This window comes from Macaca thibetana, chromosome 9 (assembly GCF_024542745.1).
Source record: "Macaca thibetana thibetana isolate TM-01 chromosome 9, ASM2454274v1, whole genome shotgun sequence".
Taxonomy (NCBI): domain Eukaryota; kingdom Metazoa; phylum Chordata; class Mammalia; order Primates; family Cercopithecidae; genus Macaca; species Macaca thibetana.
The window spans coordinates 81801307-81826627 of NC_065586.1; the positions used below are offsets into that span (position 1 = coordinate 81801307).

Here is a 25321-nt window from a genome sequence, read left to right on the forward strand (position 1 = left end):
GTGGTGAATATTATTATTGCCCCCATTCAAATCAAGGAAGGGAAGGGAAATCAGACATTTATAAGAGTTTTAAGAGGTATCAGATTCTATTTTTCACTATGGCAGGCATATTTGATGTGTCGTCACATCTTAGAACGCTCTGGAAATGCACCCATTCAAAGGGAGGGGAGTCTCTTGAGATAATCCTATTTATTAAGAGGGGCCATGGAGCATTTAAGGAGATGAAAGAGTACTATCTGACTTGGACAAGGGAGGATGAGAGAATAAAAAAGGAGAAGATGTAGAGTGAGATGAGTCTGGAGTAGTGTCAGGGCAGGTAGGCTTGGAAAACAATGGTAAGAACTAGGTAGGCTTTCTCCTACGAGTGATGGGAAATACGGAAAGGTTTAATGCAAGAGGGATGACCTTACCAAGTGGATAAAGAAAATATTTTCTGAGGGTAAACAGGATCTAGTGTGTAGCTTCAATTCCAAAAAGCCCCTGTCGTCTCTCTGATTTGTCAGTGAAGCAAGTAATATAAATCAGGGCCCATCATTATCATTGTCCTCATCAGCTTCATAGTTTGGGGACAAAAGAAAACCTAGTTTATATAAGTAAACCTCAATGGTCACACAGCTACATACTAATGCTCCTCTGGGCATAAATACCAGTGCTAACAGCAGTAACAGAGAATATGCTCAGAGAAAAGCAGCACAAATTAACTCTGGCAGTTATTTGGCTCATTTTTCAGAATCTGTCTTAAAAACAACAGTACTTTTTAGTAGCCAAAGATGACAGAAAATGCTGGCAACTGGCAAAATTATGGTTTGACCTACAGCAATTATGCCATGCTTAGTAGCATTGCCCTTTGAATACCTTGTTTGTGTGTGTGTGTGTGTGTGTTTTTTTTTTTTTTTTTTTTTTTTTTCTATGATCTGGATAGAAACATCTGTGTTTACATCAGGGAATCTGAAATACAGGCACAAAAGAGAAATGACTAAATAGGATTAAAGAGCCAGAATCACAGTTTGATGTGGCATCTAATAGCAAAGAGGGGGCCAAACCACATGACTGGGAGTTACAAAATGGGTAACTACAATGGAATAAAAATAAAACCCAACTTTGACAATAAAGAAAAACTCTTGCCTATTAGCAGTGCATTTATATGCCTGGTGTGTCCCGTTTTCTCCTCCTCCAAACTTAGGTGTTTATTCAGAAAAATCAGGAGAAACAGCGGCACCACAAGATAAGAAAATGATAGAGAGCCACTCATCTTTTAGCCTGTGGCAGCTCCTGAAATTCCTCAGTTGGGAAGGCACTGGGATTTACAACAGAGACCCCTACCGAAAAGAACTCTGAGAATTTGCATGATCCTTTGCTAGAGTTTTCATTTTTTTATAGCATCACCATTGCTTTACACCTTTAACTTGTTCACAAAATATAAAGTATAAGATATCTATAGTAGAAAAATTTAGATGCAGGTTTTATTTAGCAAACACATAGAGAAAAACATCCCCTTCTTCACAGACTGCTTTAAAGCCCTTAAAGTCAATGTTTTTATAATGTTAGGTAAGCCTTCCTATATATGCAGTGATGTTTTTGCTTTTGTTTTTTGAGACAGGGTCTCTCTCTGTTGCCTAGACTGGAGTGCAGTGGCGAGATTTCTGCTTACTGCAGCCTCAACCTACCAGGCCCAAGTGATCCTCCCACCTCAGCCTCCTGAGTAGCTGGGACTATAGGCACATGCCACCCCACCTGGTAATTTTTCTATTTTTCTATTTTCTTGCAGAGACAGGGTTGCACCACATTGACCAAGCTGGTTTCAAACTCCTGAGCTCAAACAATCTGCCTACTTCAGCCTCTCAAAGTGCTGGGATTACAGGCATGAGCCACTATACTCAGCCTAAGTCATAAAGAAAAAAGTGGATTGGCTTGACTATTAAAAAAAAATAAAGTTTTATATGATGTAAAAGAAAGATAAGCAATTTTTTAAAAACCAACAACAAACAGGGAGATAAAAGTAATTCCAAAGTTACAGTAAAACAGTTTATTTTGGTCTTCTGAGTTTTTGATAGTATCTATCATTGGGGCTATTATGCCATCTCTTAATAGCCTTGAAAAATAAATGGTACCAAGTATAGCTAACCTGGGGATGTGAAGAAGGAATTAATATTATTCACTCTTCTAGCTTTTGGAGCTCAGAAAAAGACACCCTGAAGGAAAGGCCTCAGAAGTCCTTTCTCTCTGACCTTCTCCTGCCTCCTATCTCTGGCTTCTGATTCTCCCCTGAGGCAAGCCATAGAAACTAGAATTCCTCTTCCCCGAAGCAGGTCATAGAGACAGACTCCTTTTTTCCTGAAAGCCATCCATAAAGTCTAACAATAGTATTCTAACCTTCCCCTGCTTTTCTGTTTGACAGCAGTCATACAGAAATTAAGATTCTCATTCCAAAGGAGTCCTACCTCATACCTGGAAGGAAGAAATGCTACAACAGAGAGGCCAAGAAGAATGACCAGACAAGCCTTGCTAGTTTTCCTCACTCAGGCCACTATCAGTAGAGCACACTCCTTTTGTTCAAGCACAATTCTATGACTGCCCATTCTTCATTAAACCTAAGCATAAAAATGCAGTTTTCCCCTGTATCACTAGGACTTCATTCAGAAGGCTCCTGTGTCATCTTAATCTTTAATTAGATAAATCTACAATGCTTTTCTCTTGTTAACCTATCTTTTTATATAGGTGTGCCAGCCAAAACCCTTACGATGGAGAGGAAAGGGATGGTACCCTTTCCACCCCTACATGGCTTCGTGAATGTGTGACTTGTACAAAAGCATAGGGCCTGCACTTACAAGGTTCTTACACTTGATTTAATGCTGTGCTGTCAAGGTCTTTAATTTTTTATCAATTTTTGAAAGATGTTCTGCATTTTTATTCTTCAAGTGAGTCCTGAAAATTATATACTGGCTCTGTACTCACTGTTCTATACAGTGCCTATCTGTAAAGCGCTAAGTTTTGTGTCGAAGAAAAATAGAAAGATATTTAAGAAATAACCCTAGTTTTAAAAAGCTTATAGTCTAGAAGTGGAAATAAGCTTAGTAGTCAAGTTATAATGAAACAAAGCAGACAATAAAACATATGGCAGAGATGAAGCTCCAGAGGAGGGAAAAGGTGACTTCTCAGTGTAATGAGGTAAGTATATATGGAAAGGCAGCTTTTAGTTGGATCCAAAAAGCAGAAAAGGATTTGACCATTGACAGTGATGGAGGAGACGGGCAGGCAGAGAGGGAGTGTGCTGTGAAAAAGCACAGGGGGAAGGGATGGGTACATGGAATTGTTCGGTTTGCAGGAAGTGAGAAGAATCCAGGCTAAAAAACCTCACTGGTTTTGGCTACAGGAGGGCCTTGAATGTCCAACTAATGAGGCTGTAAATAATGCAACAGGAACTATGAGCCATTGAAAAACTTATAGAGAGAGAACCAGTTGGTCACAGTTGTAATTTAGGAAGACTAAAGCTGGCCTCAGTCAATGATGGTCATCCTGTCACCTCTCTGGACTCCCAGCCCAGTCCTACATTCACAAACAATGTGAACTTTATGTTTTATTGAGTAGCCAGATGGAAAGTGACATCCAAGTCAGCAACCACCTCTTTTTTTATTCAGCCAGTTAAAGTCTGCCAGCTCTATTCTGACCATCAAAAAATGTTCACTTACTTTGGAGAGCTAATTTTATTGTTTAAGATTTGAATTTGAATACACACATATATACACACACGCATGCACACAGAGTGAGACATCTCCATCTCCTGAAATAGTGCCACTAGAAAGAGTTCTTGTTAGAGTCATTTGAGATAGCATTGGCACTCAGTCCATTTTCTTGGAAGAACAAATTTATGGAAACTAAAATCAACATTGTAAGTGTCCAAAGTTTAGGTATGTGAGATGAATAATGGACTATATTCTATAGGTAAGCATTTCATTGATTATCAGTTGTGATCTTTATCAGAGCTGCACCAGGAGAAATCAATAACCCTTGAACTTTAAGTTAAGGCTTAAAATGAATATTCATTCTCTCTGTCTCTATCTTTCATCATACACACACAGACACACAACATACGTATAGACACATATATATCAACACATACATATATATATCTCTCACCCAATATAGAAGGCACCTGAATAATTTAATTTCCTTGAAAATGATATTAAATTTCAAATAGGAATTTACATTTCTACCTCTTCTAAATGTTTCATCCAATCGCATTGAGAAAAAAAATCAACACCCTGCTGACAGTAATTTTTCAAAATATTATTACTTGATATCAAATTAGAATTGTATTATCCCTTTCACATGAATATAAAAGGTCTTATGTAGAAATAAAAATGTATAAAAGATGAAGCAGTAAGAAAATAAATTAACCACAAGAAATATTCAAGTATGGAATATTAAAAATTGCATCTTAAGAAAATTCAGTAGATACCTAATAAGGTGTATCACTAAAGCAAAATGTGAAATTGACTTTTTAGCTTCATTTTAACAGTTTAGTCATCAAAAATAAAAAGCAAAACAAAAAAATTAAATATTCTACCTATCAAAAATGAAATCTTAATTAGCAGTACACTCATTTTATGCTCATATAACTTGTATATTACTATTTAATAATGGCTCTGTTTTCAAAAGAAAAGTAATTTAAAAAATAAGTGCTTTCTAAAAAGTCATGAGAATTGTCAATATTCTTTTCAATCATAAGATAATATATTTTCTTTAAAATAAAATAAACTTAGAGACAAAGAAATTCATTCCAGTGAATATCAATGTATTCCTAAGAAATAAAAAGCTGGTTTTTATGCCAATTTCCACCCTATATTGAGTTATTATGATAATATATAATATAAAGGGAAGAAAAGCTTTTGATATTTCAGAACTGTAGCATAAAATGAATTTTATTTGGGAAATTAAGCTCAGGATTAAAGGATAATAAGCTATTTCTTGGAACTTTTTCATCTTAGTCATCTGACCTTTCATATGGAAACACACACAAGAGATGACTCAGTCTTATAGTGTGAGTCTGTTTAGAAGAGGTGTCATAAATATATTAACCAATAAATAGTTGGAGATGTATTCAATATCCTTTTTTGTTCAAGCACATTTTTATTGGTTTCTCTGAGTTGCTCACTTCTATGAGAGAATGGCTTAATACATGTCATGAAATTCTGAAGTTCTGACTTAACCATACGTCATGGAAACTGGCACCAGGAATATAAAGAAGCTTGTTCAGAGTCTTACATCTCTACAGATTTGTAGACTATTATGACTGAGAGAAAGGCAAAAAGTCTTCAGGGTGCTGCATTTCAGATAATAGGGCTAAAAGGAAAGTAAACACTCTCACAAGAGAAAAGAAAGCATCCTACCTTTTTAAAAATTCCATATACTCAGTATGCTTGATGAGTCCTGTCCTCATCATTATTGTTTGGAAACATTGTCGATCAATGGCCCAGAGTTTTACATTTACAAGAGCTGGAGAAAAATAAAAGGAAAACAAACAGGGAAAAATTAATTAGAAAATTTCAGTTGTGTATAACATCCTGCAAAGAAGATGAGCTATTCATGAGAAGCATGAAAATGATTGACTTTTTACAAACATTTAAAGCTAATATCACAATGCTATCCTATTTCATTTAAAAAGTGTTTACAGGCAAAATATAGTTCATAAATATGTTTACAGGCAAAATATAGTTCATAATTTTCCATAATAGCATTATTGTCTACTAGGAAGATTCCTGTTGCCCTTGCTCAATGTCCTTGGGGGTTGACAGTGTCTAAGCACACACAGAAAGTATTTTGTAATTCAAGGCTATATATGAAGAAAATAGCATGAAGAAAAAAGAGGTTCACAAGTAATAATAGACCCTGGTAATTACCCAGCACGGTGTTAATGACTCATATGACAATATTTTAATTACAAAAAGTAGAAGTAAAATTTCAATTTTCAGGCTTAGGGGAGAATTTATGTAATAGAAATAATAGTTACACAATGATTTCCACACAAAGCTCGTTTTACAAATTGAAATCTGTGCCCAAAGTTGCCATGTGGTAGTTTTAGTAGACATGTTTGTTGAATTTTAATTTATTCTCTTATGCACCATTATCTTTGACAATGCATAGTTAGATGTTGAAGCTGAATATCCCACAGCTTCACCATTTGATCTATTAAGCATATGACTAAGAGAAGTTTAAGAAAAGGACAGATGTTATAGTGTGTAACACAACAATGTATCATGATAAATTTATGTTTTAAAAGATGAGCACATTAAAAATCTTGGTTATCATATTGGTGTGATGGCATATGAGAGATTTATTATTCTCTTTACTTTTATATATGTTTTCAAATTTTCATGACATAAAATATTTTAAGGTAGCAAATGAACTAAAAAAAAATTCATATATCATAGCCATGGGGTATATAGTCTGAGGAAGACCTTTGAATAGGGCCAGGATATAGTTAATTGAGCCAAACATAGAAAGACAGAAGAGTGCCACTGTCTCTGCTTCACATTTCTCAAGACTAAGCCCAGTGATTGTGATGGATCATGATTTGGGAGTGGAGGAGGAGAAAAAAGTTATCAAAGGAATTAGGACACGTGTGTGCCTTATGGGGAGGAGCTAGAAGTTACACACAAAGGAACAGGGAAGAAGGAAGATAAGAAGAATATTGTACTCCAGAGTAAACCCTATCTTTGAATTGTACCTATTTTTTTCTTGCAAAACTTAAGCTGCAAAACTGGAATATGACTTCTCTCTTTCTATATTAAAGAAAAAACAAAACATGCTCACTTAAGTAGAAATAGAACAAAGCAGCCGGAACTTATGTGTGCATGGCTCCATTCTAAATGTTTTTTACAAATGACACTTCATCAAAAACAAAGGTTGTGAAGGTATCCTTCAGTCAGATTCTAATATATCTGCTACCTCCAGACTCTTTTCCACAATACCCTTTTACTTGAGACAAACAGTAAGACCAGATGATACAGCCACAAAGAACTTGGAAAATCAGGAGAGCATTCCTAAGAGTTGGAACAGCAAGTGGGACCTTAAAAAGTGGTAGGAGTTGAGCTACAAAAGAGGTGGGCAAAGGGTAACTGGGTGGGGAAAGCACATAAACAAGAGCACAGCTGGAAATGAGCTCAGGAGTCTACCAGGAAAAGAGACTGAAATGGTTGAGATTTCTGCAGTGTTGCTGCATGGTTTGGGGGTAGTGCATGCACATACACACATATGTACTGTGGCCAAGCTATCTGCAGCATTTTAAATCTGAGTTCGCACCTCAAGCCCAAATATTGACCCTTGTCCCTCCCTGCCTATGAATTGCTGCTTTTTTCTATGTTTCTCTCCCTGGTGCTTAGCATGTGTTATTAATGTTATTTCTCTCCTAGGTCTGTATCATGTTTCCTTATATAAATTTGTATATTCCTTCAGAGAAAAGTCCCTATCTCATCTCTTACAATCTCTGCTCCCCTACTAGAAATCAGCATTTCATTTGGTAGGCATTAGGCAAATGTGTTAACGAACTTTATGTACACGAAGTTCACCTGCAAAAAACCCACAAAATAATTTAAGCCTAGGTAGCATCTGATGCTACATCAAAATATCTAAACTGAATGTATCAGGTTTCATTATCTATGTGTTGAAAAATGACTTTAAAAAATAAACTGACAGAATTCAATAATTTCATTTTACTTTTTGGTTCCTGTTTACATGGGCTATTAAAATGTCTCTAGGTAAAACTGTAGTTCAATATTTTGCATGATAATAAACATGGCTTGATGAGATTGCAAATTTGTCAATGACCTTGGGCATGATACCAAAACCTTTTTTAATTTAACTTTGGCCAACATACATATTAGTCAAGTCAGCTTTTTACAGATGGACAAGCATGACTAATAATCACCTTGACTTATCAAAAACATGGTTATATTAGAGTTGTGATGAACATTTTTTTAAGTACCCTGCTGGAATGTAAATCTATTGCTTCTATAACTTACAGAGACCATTCAAAAACATATCTCTTCATTCACCTTTGATCTTAAGTGATGTGTTAATCTCTATAGGGAATAAGCATTTCACAAATAAAATTCCTGTGATTTTCATGATGATTACTGTTGAACATTTAAGTCTAAAGGGTATAAAGCAGAGACAGTGCTGGGAAGTGATTTTCCTTTTTGTTCAAGTATGTATCTAAAATTCTTTGCTGAAACGTATATCATTTTTTCAGGTTAAGGTCACCCGCATCCCACTCAGTGGAAAATAAACTCCCATTACTCTGAGACCTCAAAGTGCACAAGTACACTGAGAACAACTTCAATGCAGGGAACAGTTGGCCTTCACTTGGGGGACACCAAGATTACAGAGGAAGGAGCCATAAAATTGTGCTAGACTAAGAGACCACAAATCTGGATTTGGCTTAAGTTCCTCTACTGAGGAATTCATCTGCTGTTCAACTCAAATTCTGGAAGAATATTGGGAAAGCAAATGTAAGTATAATGCACTTAGAGATTCAAATATTTATTCCACTCATATTTACTTTATACCAATATGGCAAACACTGGTACTAGATCTAAGGGATAGAAAACAAACTCACAGTCCCTGCCCTCAAGAAACTTGTGATCTAGTACAGAGGTAGACAAACTATTATCCATGCCAAATCTGGCCCATGGTGTTTTTGTACAGTCTACTGGCTAAGAATGGGTTTTGTATTTTTAAATCGTTGAAAAATTTTAAAAGAAGCATATTTCGTGACACATGAGAATTGTATGAAATGATTTTCAGTGTCCATAAATAAATTTGTGTCCATGAAAGTCTTACTGGAACACGGCCATGCCCATTCATTTACATATTGTCTCTGGCTGAACTGAGTAATTGCAGCAGAGACCATATGTACTGCAAAGCCTAAAATATTTCCTATCCAGCCCTTTACAGAAAATACTTGCTGATTCCTGGTCTAGTACAAGAGAAAAACAAATGAAGAGATAAATGCTACCATGGGGTAAGTTTCTGGGGCTGTGGATACACAAAAAAGGCAACGCATACTTTCTGTGGGGAGGAGCTGAGAAGAGATGATTAAAGAAGGCTTTGTAGAAAAGAATCATTTAAGCTAGGGTGCTACACCCAGGGTTAAGGACTGAATGTTTGTGTCCTCCCAAAATTCAGATGTTGAAGCCCTATCCTCAATGCGATGCTATCAGAAGGTGGTTGCCTTGGGATGAGACCAGATTTAAATAACGTCATGAGGGTAAAGCCCACATGATGGGATTAGTGCCCTTAGAAAAAGAGGATTTCCCTCTCTGCATGCAAGCACCAAGAAAAGGCCATGTGAGGACCTAACCAGGAATAGGGGCATCAGCAAGAAGCCAGCCTCTCTGGTACCCTGATTTTGGGCTTCTAGCCTCCAGAACTGTGAGAAATAAATGTTTGTCTTTTAAGCCATTCAGTCTATGGTACAGATGATTCTTGGTTTACGGTGGTCCCACTTAAAAATTTTCAACTTTGCAATGGTGTAAAAGTGATATGCATTCAGTAGAAACTGTACTGCGGTAAAGTATTCAATATATTACAGGAGATATTCAACACTTTATTATAAAATAGGCTTTGTGCTACATGATTTTTCCCAAAAGGCTGATGTAAATGTTCTGTGCATGTTTAAGGTAGGCTAGCCAAAGCTATGATGTTTGGCAGGTTGAGTGTTTAAATGCATTTTCAAGTTACAATATTTTCAGCTCACGCTGGGATTATTAGGATATAACCCCATTGCAAGTCCAGGAGCATCTGTATTTGTTACAGTAGTCCAAACTGACTAAGAAATCTGGCATCCATGGAGCTCCAAAACATCTGTCAATGAAACTCAAGAGATTCTTGAACATGAGAGAGAAAAAAGAGCATCTTTATTTTTATTATCCTATAACTGATATTTAGCATTTCTTCCTATGATTATAGAAATTTGAGCAACAAACCACAGTATGATTTGTTACCAATAGAAACAGTGGCTATTTTTATATCCTCCTGTATTTGCTGCAGATATCTTAATGTAATTTACATTCACCACTACTTCAAAATTATGGCATTTACCAGATCTGACTCTAGATCTTAGTTTTAATAAGTTATTATATCATAATTCACCATTAAATGTCATTACTGTATTTCAATATAAATGATTTTCTTTCTTATTCTATGTATTTTATTTCATGTCTTTAAAAAAGATTACTCTTAGAGGACTCCATATGCTTCACCAAACTGACAAATAGGTCCATGACACCCACACACAAGATTAAGAGCCCCTGCTCTAAGCAAGTCCTGGAGGAAAAATTAGGTCAGAGAAAGAGGTAGTGGGAGTGACAAGGGCAGGGCTAGTACTTAGCTGATCTGTGTCCCTAGGGGCATGCCAGTTGCTAAAACATCCAAATACTTTTATACTATTTAGTAAACAGCCATTTCCTTGAGTTCCCTGACAGCCCTTCCCAGCCTTTCCCCTAATATCTCCTAGGATCCCCACAGTTCAGTAACTGAAGTGTCAGCACTGAGTTCAACAGTGTCCTCACAGACCTTGCTCCAGAATCAAGTATGCCACAGGGATTGCTAGATATTTTTGAGGTTATCCTACCACCACCACAACTACCACCACAAGTGTTTTCCAAAATGAGGAGACTCATTACATACATAAAGAAGAAAAGGTGTCCCTTAGAGAAAACTCCAAGTAGTCCAGGGATGATTAGATGCTAGGAGGTAGAGAGGTGAGTCAGAAGTGATAAGGAAAGCAACAATTGTTAGATGGCAAAGGTTCTTGTGTGCCTTGATGCAGAGTTATGACTTGATTGTGAGGCCAGTGAGGAGGGGGGCATACAAGGCTTTAAAGCAAATGATTCACTTCAGAAAGATTATGCTAGCAGTACCTAATGGTGCACTGGAGGAGGACAGGACTCAGGGAAGAAAGATGAAGGAATAGAAACAGAGTCAGAAATAGAGATAGAGATAGAGACCAAGACAGAGACAGAGATTAGTTAGCAACTCTTGGAATTATTCAGGTGGGTGGACACTGGTAATGGCAACGAAACTAGAGAGATAGATGAATTTGAAAGACGTTGAGGATCTCAAACAGATAGGAAAAGTCAGGTAGAGGGAATTTGACTCTATCATTCAACTTTCTAGCCTAGACATATAAGTGAAAATAAAATAGTGGAATAATGAATGCTGCATTCATATTATTCAAAAGTGCAGACAGCATTGTATTAGCAAAATTACCTCATTTTAAGGGGTGAGAACCATGCACATTATAAACTAACCTAAGTGACTTCTAATGAGCAAAATTAGCTTGTAATTCTCTTTTACTTTTTATGTTATAAATATAAAACTATTATCATCAAAGTATTTTCTAATATTTTCAAAATTGTCATTGCTGTAATAAAAAAGCATAATTATCTTAAAAATATTCTGAAATCACATGGTCCTACAGATACCTATAGTCTAGAAATAAATGTACCAGGCTGTGAGTCCAGGACAAACATCTTAACACTCAGATAGCTTTGGGAATCTTAGGAGGCCAAGATGAAACGTCACAAATATTATGAAGTGTCAGCCAAGCAAATTTTATGTTTTGGGAAAATTTTTTCCTTTTATCAAAGTTGGCCAAGACGACAAATGCATATGGCCAATAAGGATATAAAAATGATGTTCACAAGATGGCCAAATAGGAACAGCTCCAGTCTACAGCTCCCAGCATGAGCGATGCAGAAGACGGGTGATTTCTGCGTTTCCAACTGAGGTACTGGGTTCATTTCACTGGGGCTTGTCGGACAGTGGGTACAGGAGAGTAGGTGGAGTCAACTGAACATGAGCCAAAGCACGGTGAGGCATCGCCTCACCTGGGAAGCACAAGGGGGTCACAGAATTCCCTTTCTTAGCTAAGGGAAGCTGTGACAGATGGCACCTGGAAAATTGGGTCACTCCCACCCTAATACTGTGCTTTTCCAACGGTCTTAGAAAACGGCATACCAGGAGATTATATCCCACACCTGGGTCGGAGTGTTCCACACCCATGGAACCAAACTCATTGCTAGCACAGCAGTCTGAGATCAAACTGCAAGGCAGCAGCAAGGCTGGGGGTGGGACACCCGCCATTGCTGAGACTTGAGTAGGTAAGCAAAGTGTCTGGGAAGCTCAAACTGGGTGGAGCCCAGTGCAGCTCAAGGAGGCCTGCCTGCCTCTGTAGACTCCACCTCTGGGGGCAGGGCATAGCCAAACAAAAGGCAGCAGAAACCTCTGCAGACTGAAATGTCCCTGTCTTACAGCTTTGAAGAGAGTAGTGGTTCTCCCAGCACAGAGATTGAGATCTGAGAATGGACAGAATGCCTCCTCAAGTGGATCCCTGACCCCTGAGAAGCCTAACTGGGAGGCACCCCCTATTAGGGGCAGATTGACACCTCACATGGCCGGGTACCCCTCTGAGATGAAGCTTCTGGAGGAATGATCAGGCAGCAACATTTGCTGTTGAGCAATATTCGCTGTTCTGCAGCCTCTGCTGCTGACACCCAGGCAAACAGGGTCTGGAGTGGACCTCCAGCAAACTCCAACAAACCTGCAGCTGAGGGTCCTGACTGTTAGAAGGAAAACTAACTAACAGAAAGGACATCCACACCAAAACCCCATCTTTATGTCACCATCATCAAAGACCAAAGTTAGATAAAACCACAAAGAGGGGGAAAAAAACAGAGCAGCAAAGCTGAAAATTCTAAAAATCAGAGTGCCTCTCCCCGTTCAAAGGAATGCAGCTCCTCGCCAGCAATAAAACAAAGCTGGAAGGAGAATGACTTTGACAAGTTGAGAGAAGAAGGCTTCAGATGATCAAACTTCTCCTAGGAAGAAGGAAGTTCAAACCCATCGAAAAGAAGCTAAAAACCTTGAAAAAAGATTAGATGAAAGGCTAACTAGAATAACCAGTGTAGGGAAATCCTTAAATGACCTGATGGAGCTGAAAACCATGGCACGAGAACTACATGATGAATGCACAAGCTTCAGTAGCTGATTCGATCAACTGGAAGAAAAGGTATCAGTGATTGAAGATCAAATGAATGAAATAAAGAGAGAAGAGAAGTTTAGAGAAAAAAGAGTACAAGGAAATGAACAAAGCCTCCAAGAAATATGGTACTATGTAAAAAGACCAAATCTATGTCTGATTGGTGTACCTGAAAGAGACAGGGAGAATGGAATCAAGTTGGAAAACACTCTGCAGGATATTATCCAGGAGAACTTCCTCAACCTAGCAAGTCAGGCCAACATTCAAATTCAGGAGATACAGAGAATGCCACAAAGATACTCCTCGAGAAGAGCAACTACAAGACACGTAATTGTCAGGTTCACCAAGGTTGAAATGAAGGAAAAAATGCAAACGTCAGCTAGAGAGGAAGGTTGGGTTACCCACAAGGGAAGCCCATCACTAACAGTGGATCTTTCAGCAGAAACCCTACAAGTCAGAAAAGAGTGGGGGCCAATATTCAACATTCTTAAAGAAGAGAATTTTCAACCCAGAATATAATATCCGGCCGAACTAAGCTTCATAAGTGAAGGAGAAATAAAATCATTTGCAGACAAGCAAATGCTGAGAGATTTTGTCACCACCGGGCCTGCCCTACAAGAGCTCCTGAAGGAAGCACTAAACATGGTAAGGAACAACTGGTACCAGCCACTGCAAAAAGCATGCCAAATTGTAAAGACCATCGATGCAAGGATGAAACTGAATCAACTAACAAGCAAAATAACCACCTAACATCATAATGACAGGATCAAATTCACACATAACAATATTAACCTTAAATGTAAATAGGGTAAATGCTCCAATTAAAAGACACAGACTGGCAAATTGGATAAAGAGTCAAGCCCCATCAGTGTGCTGTATTCAGGAGACCCATCTCACATGCAGAGACACACATAGGCTCAAAATAAAGGGATGGAGGAAGATCTACCAAACAAATGGAAAACAAAAAAAGGCAGGGGTAAAGTCTCTGATTAAACAGACTTTAAACCAACAAAGATCAAAAGACACAAAGAAGGCCATTACATAATGGTAAAGGGATCAATTCAACAAGAAGAGCTAACTATCCTATATATATGTGCATCAAATACAGGAGCATCAAGATTCATAAAGCAAGTCCTTAGAGATTTACAAAGAGACTTAGACTCCCAAAAAATAATAATGGGAGACTTTAACACCCCACTGTCAACATAAGATAGATGAATGAGACAGAAAGTTAACAAGGATATCCAGGAATTGAACTCAGCTCTGCACCAAGCAGACCTAGTAGACATCTACAGAACTCTCCACCCCAAATCAACAGAATATACATTCTTCTCAGCACCACATCACACTTATTCCAAAATTGATCACATAGTTGGAAGTAAAGCACTCCTCAGCAAATGTAAAATAACAGAAATTACAGCAAACTGTCTGTGGGACCACAGTGCAAACAAACTAGAACTCAGGATTAAGAAACTCACTCAAAACCGCACGACTACATGGAAACTGAACAACCTGCTCCTGAATGACTACTGGGTACATAACGAAATGGAGGCAGAAATAAAGATTTTCTTTGAAACCAATGAAAACAAAGAGCGAATCTCTGGGATACATTTAAAGCAGTGTGTAGAGGGAAATTTATAACACTAAATGCCCACAGGAAAAAGCAGGACAGATCTAAAATTGACACCCTAACATCACAATTAAAAGAACTAGAGAAGCAAGAGCAAACACATTCAAAAGCTAGCAGAAGGAAAGAAATAACTAAGATCCGAGCAGAACTGAGGGATATAGAGACAAAAAAAAAAAAAAAAAAAAAAAAAAAAAAAAAAAAAAAAAAACCCTTCAAAAAAATCAATAAATCCAGGAGCTGGTTTTTTGAAAAGATCAACAAAATTGATAGACCACCAGCAAGACTAATAAAGAAGAAAAAAGAGAAGAATCAAATGGACACAATAAAAAATGATAAAGGGGATATCACCACCGATCCCACAGAAATACAAACTACTATCAGAGAATACTGTAAACACCTCTATGCAAATAAACTAGAAAATTTAGAAGAAATGGATAAATTCCTGGACACAGACACCCTCCCAAGACTAAACCAGGAAGAAGGTGAATCCCTGAATACACCAATAACAGGTTCTGAAATTGAAGCAATAATTAACAGCCTACCAACCAAAAAAAGTCCAGGACCAGACGGATTCACAGTCAAATTCTACCAGAGGTACAAGGAGGAGTTGGTACCATTCCTTCTGAAACTATTCCAATCAGTAGAAAAAGAGGGAATCCTCCCTAACTCATTTTATGAGGCCAGCATCATCCTGATACCAAAGCCTGGCAGAGACACAACCAAAAAAGAGAATTTTAGACCAATTTCCCTGATGAACATAGATGCAAAAATCCTCAATAAAATACTGGCAAACCGAATCCAGCAGCACATCAAAAAGTTTATCCACCATGATCAAGTGGGCTTCATCCCTGGGATGCAAGGCTGGTTCAACATACACAAATCAATAAATATAATCCAGCATATAAACAGAACCAAAGACAAAAAACACACGATTATCTCAACAGAGGCAGAAAGGGCCTTTGACAAAATTCAACAGCCCTTCGTGCTAAAATCTCTCAATAAGTTAGGTATTGATGGAATGTATCCAAAATAATAAGAGCTATTTATGACAAACTCACAGCCAATATCACACTGAAAGGGCAAAAACTGGAAACATTCCCTTTGAAAACTGGCACAAGACAGGGATGCCCTCTCTCACCACTCCCATTAAACATAGTGTTGGAAGTTCTGACCAGGGCAATCAGAAAAGAGAAAGAAATAAAGGGTATTCAATTAGGAAAAGAGGAAGTCAAACTGTCCCTGTTTGCAGATGACATGATTGTATATCTAGAAAACCCCATCATCTCAGCCCAAAATCTCCTTAAGCTGAAAAGCAACTTCAGCAAAGTCTCAGGATACAAAATCAATGTGCAAAAATCACAAGCATTTGTATAAACCGATAACAGACAAACAGAGAGTCAAATCATGAGTGAACACTCATTCACAATTGCTACAAAGAGAATAACATACCTAAGAATCCAACTTACAAGGGATGGGAAGGACCTCTTCAAGGAGAACTACAAACCACTGCTCAACTAAATAAAAGAGGACACAAACAAATGGAAGAACATTGCATGCTCATGGATAGGAAGAATCAATATCATGAAAATGGCCATACTGCCCAAGGGAATATGTAGATTCAATGCCATCCCCATCAAGCTATCAACGACTTTCTTTACAGAGTTGGGAAAAAACTACTTTAAAGTTCATATAGAACCAAAAAAGAGCCCACATTGCCAAGACAATCCTAAGCAAAAAGAACAGAGCTGGAAGCATCATGCTACCTGACTTCAAACTATACCACAAGGCTACAGTAACCAAAACAGCATGGTACTGGTACCAAAACAAAGATATAGACCAACGGAACAGAACAGAGGCCTCAGAAATAACACCACACATCTACAACCATCTGGTCTTTGGCAAACCTGACAAAAACAAGAAATGGGGAAAGGATTCCCTATTTAATAAATGGTGCTGGGAAAACTGGCTAACCATATGTAGAAAGCTGAAACTGGATCCCTTCTTTACACCTTGTACAAAAATTAAATTCAAGATGGATTAAAGACTTAAACGTTAGACCTAAAGCCGTAAAAACCCTAGTAGAAAACCTAGGCAATACCACTCAGGACATAGGCATTTGCAAAGACTTCATGTTTTCCCCAGCTTCCTCTCCAGCTTCAAGCCTGCCTCTACTCCTCCAGATGAAAGCTTGTTTAACTCTGTGCCTTTGTTCACGATAGGTCCTCCACCTAGAATGACTTTCCACCCATTTGTCTTCTAAAACTCCCACATATGCTTGCAAGACTCAACTCAAAGATAGTTTTATTAGTCAATCTTAGTCAAGATTCTCCAGAGAAACAGAACCAACAGGCTATATAGACATATAAGTGGGTATTTATGAAAGAAGTTGGCTATGCAGTTATGGAGGTCAAGAAGAGAGATCACATTTGCCCTTCCTGTACCTTTTTGTCCTAACTAGGTCTTCAGCAGAATGAACAATGCCTGCTCACACTAGCGAGAGTGGATCGTTTTACTCAGTCTGCGGATTCAAATGTTGATCTTGTCTGAAACACTCTGATAGATACACCCAGAAATTACGTTTTATCAGCTATCTGGGTATCCCTTAGCCCAGTCAAATTGACATAAAATTAACCAGCACAGTACCTTTTAAATATTTTTTCCCTTTCCAGACCCTTCTGTGCTAAACTTTTACCAAACTTCGCCCTTGTTACATTTTAATCTGCACTGTCCAATATAATAGCTATCTGCCATACATGGCTATTGAGAACTTGGATTAAGGCTAATGTGAAATTGGATGCACAAGTTACACACAGGATTTAGAAGACGGTATGAAAAAAGTACGTAAAATAACTTAGGAATAATTTTACATTTATTACATGTTAAAATAATAATATTTTGTGTATATTGGGTAAAATAAAAGTTTAATAGTAGAATTCATTATACTTGCTTCTCTTTACTTTTTAATGTTATCACCAGAAAATATAAAATCATATATATTGCTTATATAACATTTCTGTTGGTTAATGCTGCTGTAGAATAACAACACTCATAACAGATAATCATTTCTTTACACATTTATTTTGTTCCCTGCAATAGAACAAAGTGAGAATTCATCAAATATACTCAGAATTGAATTTTGTGTGTGTCAAACATTTCAACTAAATAAAATATTCTTATAATTCTTTGGCAAATCACCACAGACCGTCATAATCTCTACTAGGAGAGAACTGGTTTTCAATATTAGTTGTGTCTGAACACCTTTCCCCTGCAGTAGAACATGAGTTGAAATTTCTGAAAAGAATTCCTGAGTGAATTATTTTTCTCAAGTCAGATAATGTTTTTCAGGGAACATTCTCAGATAGTAGGTAAGTCTCATTTAAAATGTTTGCTGATCCATACTTTTTCTAAATAGACTAGAAATTGAGGGCTTGGCACAGGAAGAAAGATATGAAAAAGAATAATTAGCTTATTCTCCTACTTCATTTTTAACATTAAAGAATACCAGCTCACATCATAAGGTACTTTAATATATGCTCAAGGAATCCCAGAAGCTGTATTCTACCCCTACTTTATTGATGCTTGACTCGTCTGTGATCACTCAGATACTTAGTGTGACAGGATCAGAAGCTTGGGAGAGACCTTGTGGGGCTCCATCAAGCCCATAACTGCTTCCCAACATTATTAAGGCATATGTTAGCCTAAAGCTAAATTCTAACTGCCGGAATGTTCTGAGACAAATGCTTCATAATTAGAAAAGGCCATTTGCTGTTTACTATGCATCTGGAGCACGCCAATGTCTCCACTGCACAAATTGCCTCACAGTTAGTTTGGAGGATATATTTTAACCTTTCTTAACTGGAAAAGTTACCTTTTTAATGACACATAGAGGATGGGTCATAAAATTGGACACTGCGGATAAGAATCATTATTATATACTTAATAGTAAGAAAAATTACCATCAATGTTGTTCACGATATTCACACATTGGAAGGGAGTAGGCTGCCCTGTAATTAAGGAGATAGAAATAAAATAGCTGGTTCTCTAACTTCTGTTTGACTTCATATCTTGCAGAAAGCAACCTGTAAAGGCCGATGGTGACGTCCGAAAATCATTGGAAAACAATTCACCAACATAATGATTCTAAAATTTAAACTGACTTTAAAATGTTAAGGATACTAGAAGGACCAAGTGGATAATGATTTTAGTACAAATATGTTCATAATAATGATCATTATTTAGGGTATCTTTATTGAACATTTACTACACAATATGAAACTTTGTTATGTTTGCTTAACATGTGTTAATCCTATGAAATATTCTTATCTCCTTTCTATAAATATGCAAATTAAGTCTCAGAAAAGCTAAGTTACTGCCCAGGTCACATATGTAATAATTAAAAGAGTTAGTTTCAGTCTGACTCCAAAGCCTAGCTTGTTTTACTAATATGTGTTCTTTTATTTACTTTCTATTTTTTTAATTTTTTTAATTGGCAGAAAAAATTGTACATATTTACTGTGTACCACATAATGTTTTAAAGTATATATACATTGTAGAATGACTAAATCTAGCTAATTAACAATTGTAATACCTCATATAGTCATCATTTTTGCAGTGAGAACACTTTACATTCATTTTCTTGGCATTTTTCAAGAATACAATACATTAATAACTAATGTCACTATATATACAATATATTAATAAGTGCAGTATAAAAATATTTTCTACTTTTATCCCATGGTGGTCAGAAATACTTGATATGATTTCAATAGTCTAAAATTTGTTAAAATTAATTTTGTGGCCTAACATATAATCTCTGCTAAACAGAGCTCCATGTGTAGTCTAGAAGTATTCTACAGCTGTTGCATAGAACATTTGTACAATTAAATTAGGTCCATTTGATCTAGGTTTTACTTTATATCTGGGTTTCGTTATTGATTTTCTGTCTGTATGATCTGTTCATTACTACAAGTAGGGTGTTTAAGTCTTCTACTATTATCCTATCGCAGTTTATCTCTCTCTTCAGAGCTATTAACATTTGTTTATATATTTAAGTGCTCTGATGTTGTGTGCATATCTATTTACAATTGTTATATCCTCTTGCTGGGTTGATCCCATTATCATTATACAATGATCTTCTTTGTTTCTTTGTAATGTTTTTGACTTAAAATGTATTTTATCATCCGGGCATGGTGGCTCACGCCTGTAATCCTAACACTTTGGGAGGCTGAGGTGGGCAGATAACCCGAGGTCAGGGGGTTGAGACCAGGCTGGCCAACATGGTGAAACCCTGTCTCTACTAAAAATACAAAAAAAAACTAGCTGGATATGGTAGCTTATACCTGTAATCCCACCTGCTTGGGAGGCTGAGGCAGGAGAATTGCTTGTACCCAGCAGGCGGAGGTTGCAGTGAGCTGAGATTGTGCCACTGCACTCCAGCCTCGGCAACACAGTAGGACTCTGTCTCAAAAAAAAAAAAAATGTATTTTATCTAATATATTGTTTCCTTCAGCACTTTGAATATATGATCCCACTCTCTCCTGACAGATTTCTGCTGAGAAGTCTGCTGCTAGGCATATTGGAATTCTTGTATATGTTATTTTTTTCATTCTCTTTCTGCTTTCCTCTCTTTGTCTTTGATTTTTGTCAGTTTGATTATGTCTTATGGTAGTCATATTTCGCTTGAATTTAATTGGAGACCTTTGACCATCCAGTACTTGGATACTTATATTTTTCTTTAGGTTTGAAAAGTTTTCTGCTATTATTTCTGTAAATATGTTACTTCTTCTTCATCTTTCTTTTCTTCTTGTTTAGCCCCTATGACTTGCACATTCACACTTTTGATGCTATCCCATAAATTTCACAAGTTTTTTGTTCTTTTTTCCATCATTTTTCTCCTTTGACTATATATTTTTCATAATCTGTCTGAGCATACAAATTCTTCTGTTCTGCACTGATGCTCTCCATTGCATTTTCTATTTCATTCATTGTATTTTTCAGCTCTAAGACTTATTTGATTTAAAAAAATTCAATCTCTCCATTACATTTCTCATTCTGATCACATTTTTTGGTCAGGCTGTTAAATTACTGTTCTGCTTTCCCGCCCCCGCCCCCCGCAGTGTGCTGCACTTCTTTAAAATAGAGGTTTTGAATTATTTGTTGGGCAGTTCTAACATCTCCATTTGTTTGGAGATAGTCACTAGCACCTTTTTTTTTTTTTTTTCCCATTTAATAATGCCATGATTCCCTGATTTTTGTTGATTCCTGTGGTTGTACAGCAATGTCTGGACATTTGAATAAATATTTACTTATTTTACTCTTTACAGACTGACTTTCTCTGGGAAAGCTCAGAGCTACCCTCTGTCTTCAGGTGGTCTTCAGTAAAAAAGCTGAATAAGCATTTTAATTCGTTCTACAGGCTCTAATTTTTGGGCACAGTAACCCCCAACAGTGTTGAAGAAGTCATCTTTAAAAGTCAAAGCTGTGTGAACCATCTAGAGTTCATCTGATGGCAGACATTGAGGGCAACAGGGATAGATGTATGTGAGGGATCACATGTGCCAATAAAAAATCAATTCTCGCCTTTTTCCATTTTGACTGACACTCATAGGCACCAAAAAATACGTGCTAATAAGTAACAAGTTTTGAAGATGTGGAATAGGACTATGGAAACTAGGAATGTTCCAAGTGTCCCAGTCTTTCTCCTTGCACTCCTTGTTAACAACAATACACTATATTCTTACATTTGTTAAACCACAATTAAAATACTTGAAAATCTGTGGAAACTCAGCACTATGAAAAGCTGGTAATGGAGGCTGTGAATTGACTGACGAAGGGGGAAAGAAATGGAAAGAATAAATAAAACTTAGGTCATCTAAAACAACCCTGGCATGAGGCAAAGGTCAGGTATATTAGGCAAAAGAACAGGGGGAAACAAGGAATTTGTCTCTAAGAAATAAGTTTATTTCTGTGTAAATCGGTTATAAATGTGGGACCAAGAGTGAAAGGAGGAGTCAAGAAACCCATAGATAATAATAGAGTTATGAATATGAAAATTCTACAAGTTCCCTCTTATGAAGAACAGTAAAGATCACACAATCACTTGTGAGCTGTTTACAGAGAAACGCAATTAAGAAAGTGATAAGCTATTTCAAGCAGTCCTACTAGATTGATCTTTCTAAAGCACTATGCTAATCCCGTCGTTCCACCCACCAAACGTTCAATAGGTTCTTCCTACTGCCATAAATAAAACAAAATCTATTCATCTTTACATTTAATTCACATCTCTAGTTAAAAGTATCTTCCTAGCTTCATCTCCCAAAATCCCTTAAACATAACATATTTCAGTCAATGGACTGAATGCAGTTTCCAAATCTACCCATCCTTTTCCCGGCATCAGGTCTTTACTCCAGTTATTTTCCTCTACTTCCAGCAATCTTAGTAGTCCCTAAAGGCTTAGTTCAAAAGCCACTTTGTCTATGAAGACTTTCCCATTCACGTCAACTAGAATTTTGCCCCCTCTAAATGTCTGTAACCTTCTGAATGTGTCTCCTTAGTGACTTTTGTCACTATACCTTGCTTCATAGTTATTCATATACCTGAGTTATATTGGCTTCATAGTTATTCATACACCTGAGCTATATCAGTACCATATCCTACTCTGAGATCTGTGATAGTTCTAAAGTGTTCAGCAGATGTTTCAGATTAAATAAATGACTGGGTTGTAAAGGGGAAACAATCTGTGAAAAAGATTAGAAATTGAGGACAGTCATCCTGTATAAGAGAAAGTGAAAAGTCAGTAACTGACCTAAAGTATTTGATGAGTTTATTAGATTTTGAGTAAATTCAATGGAGCTGTTTATAACAGAACTAAGGGCTATGCTGAAGTCAAGAGCTGAGACATTGATTACAAACATTTTACAGGCATTTTTTGAGACCTTACTCTATGCCAAGAACTAGGAACTCGTGGTACAAAGATAAACAAGATATAGACCTTGCTCTCAAATAGCTCCTAGCTGCTACAGGCTAATTTTCTTTACTTTTCCTCTTTATTGATACACTCATATTTTTCTTTATTTTATTTTTTCCATCTTAAGCTAACAGCCTTAATTATTCCATCTCAAGCGAAATTTGAATGAATTGACCAGATAGTGTTTCTGATGGATTAAGAGTGATTTCCTTCTAACTTATAAAGTACAGAACTAAGACCAGTAATTAGAACTTATAGGGTTGCCTATTAAGATTCAATTTGGAGACAAAAGGAGTATAGCAATGGTTGAATCTTGTGCTAAGAAGTTTTCCATTATAGGAAGTGTTCAAGTAGATCAACTAATTATAATAGAGACAGGATTACTGAATCGGATGGTAAATTGAATTGGATCATCCCAAAGGAGCAACTGAGCCATAACATTTTACAGTAGCAAAAGGATCAATGCAAAGAGGAATGAGGCATACAGCTATATGATTGAGTATATTCATGATAGTTATTTTGAAGCAACTATGAGGCCCTATACTAAACCATTGATGGTTTAGAGACAGACTCTACATCAAAAGATCAGATGTCTAGAAAAAAGGTGATATCATGTGTTGACTTTAATAATGGAAATGGTGACTCATAAGATCAATGCTCTATGAACAAATTTAAAGACTCCAGGGGATTCAAAAGAAATAAAGGACTTAGCATGCTATAGAGAGTCAATAATTTGGAGTTTGTCTTGTTTAAACATTTTGACTTCACCATACAGGAGTATGTGGCTTTGGGCAATTAATTTAATCTTCTATCATTCTCTTTTAGGAAACAGATATCATAATGCATGCCTCATGAAACTATTCTCAGATATGAGTGACATAACTCATGGTAGATACTCAGCATGGTACCTGGCACTTAAAATATAATTCATTCATTTATGTATTTTAAGGGTATTACCATCTTAAAAGTATATAGGAAACAGAGAACAAATTAGCACTAACATATTGGGTAGTGACAATGAATTTTAAGAGAATTAAAAAACAAAAAAACAAACGTTTAGAGTAGTCACGCAATTGGCTCACTAGCTCTGAGGAATAAGAGGCATTCTGGTAAATTTCATCCAGATTTAGACAGGCTGCAAGGTTAAGAGGGAAAAGTAAAGAATGGCTGAGGCTGGGTGTGTTGGCTCACGTCTGTAATCCCATCACTTTGGGAGGCCAAGGCAGGCAGACACTTGAGGTCAGGAGTTCGACACCAGCCTGGCCAACATGGTGAAAGCCCCATCTCTACTAAAAATACAAAAATTAGCTGGACATGGCAGTGGGTGCCTGTCATCCTAGCTACTCAGGAGGCTGAGGCAGGAGAATTGCTTGAACCCGGGAGGCAGAGGTTGCAGTGAGCCGAGATGGTGCTACTGCAGTCCGGCCTGGGCAATAGAGCAAGACTCCATCTAAAAAAAAAAAAGAGAGAATGAATGATAGTGTGTTAATAAGGTGCCAAAGACAAGAAAACTGGCATACAGAAGCACAGAATTCTTTGAAGGCAAGAAATGTACCACCTTGTTCATCTTTGTCTTTTCTGTTCCTGGCACATAATAAAGGCTATAAATGTTTGCTAAATGAGTAACTCATATATATTCCTGTCTGGTGCTCTTAGGCACAAATTTCTCCTAACTCATCATTTTAGGATAGCCCTTAATTCCATCATAAACAGGCCTCATATAATTTAATTGATGTCAAAACCCAGAAACATTCTAGAATCAATAATTATTAAACAGATGATTTGTGATATTTTAGAAAAGGAAACAGAGACTGAGTGGCCATTGACTAATGAGATCCATTTGCAACAGGCTCTTCAACATCTAGGAGGGTCCATCTCACATCAGCGAGGCTCCAAACACCTCACATTTTGAGACTCAGTCATAAGTTTCAGTCTCTGCCAAGCTACCAAGATGGAGTTTGTGGCAGCCCTCTCATGATGACACAATTTCCTGCAGGTGGGACATTTTTAACAGTGTGTCTACTTCAAAAATATCTGCACATGTTTGGTAAATGTCATTGCACATCTGTGCATCACAACAGATTTTGGCTTGAATCTCATTAGGAAAATGAGCATTACATCTGTAAGTCCTTTTGTCAGTTGGATAGGCTGTATCCCCAAATACTACACCAAGATGCTGAAAACATATGCTTACATATTTGCTGAAATTCAAGCAAACATCTTTAAAAAGCCATACTAATAACTATTCCTTACAAGTTAAACGATGTGACTTTAACACAGAAACATTATTAAAATGTATTCTCCCAAAGGAGGGATTTTCCTTTTCCTAGTCAGTTCTTAGAATGCTTCTCTTTCTGCAAACAGTGTACATATGCCAGAAGCCATATATTTGACATATCCTTAATTAATCTCATTTCTTGAAGGGAAAATGAAGCATCAAGATTATATGTCTATTAGCCCCCTGCTGTAACTCTCCTGCAGAGCTACTGTTGACACGCTTCAGAAGTTTCCATTTTTGTCATATATCTCTACATCACCTCAGTTCACTGCCACCTTAAGGCTAGACTCCACAGTCATAATTTATGAATCCTTTCAAGTTCTCACGTAAATATGAAAACAATGTTTCCATCTAGATCCTGTTAAGAAAGTATATGACAAGGCTGCATAAAAGAAACAGATGCAA

At 37.0% G+C, this 25321-nt stretch overlaps 1 protein-coding gene across 2 annotated transcripts in view; it reads right to left on the reverse strand.

Moving 5' to 3' along the window:
• PRKG1 (protein kinase cGMP-dependent 1) overlaps positions 1–25321 on the reverse strand; it is a 1349224-nt gene that overhangs the window by 487830 nt on the left and 836073 nt on the right. For both annotated transcript variants that reach the window (XM_050805423.1, XM_050805422.1), the window contains exon 4: positions 5391–5496. In XM_050805423.1, coding sequence (XP_050661380.1) covers positions 5391–5496 — 106 coding nt within the window. The remainder of the gene's footprint in view (positions 1–5390; positions 5497–25321) is intronic.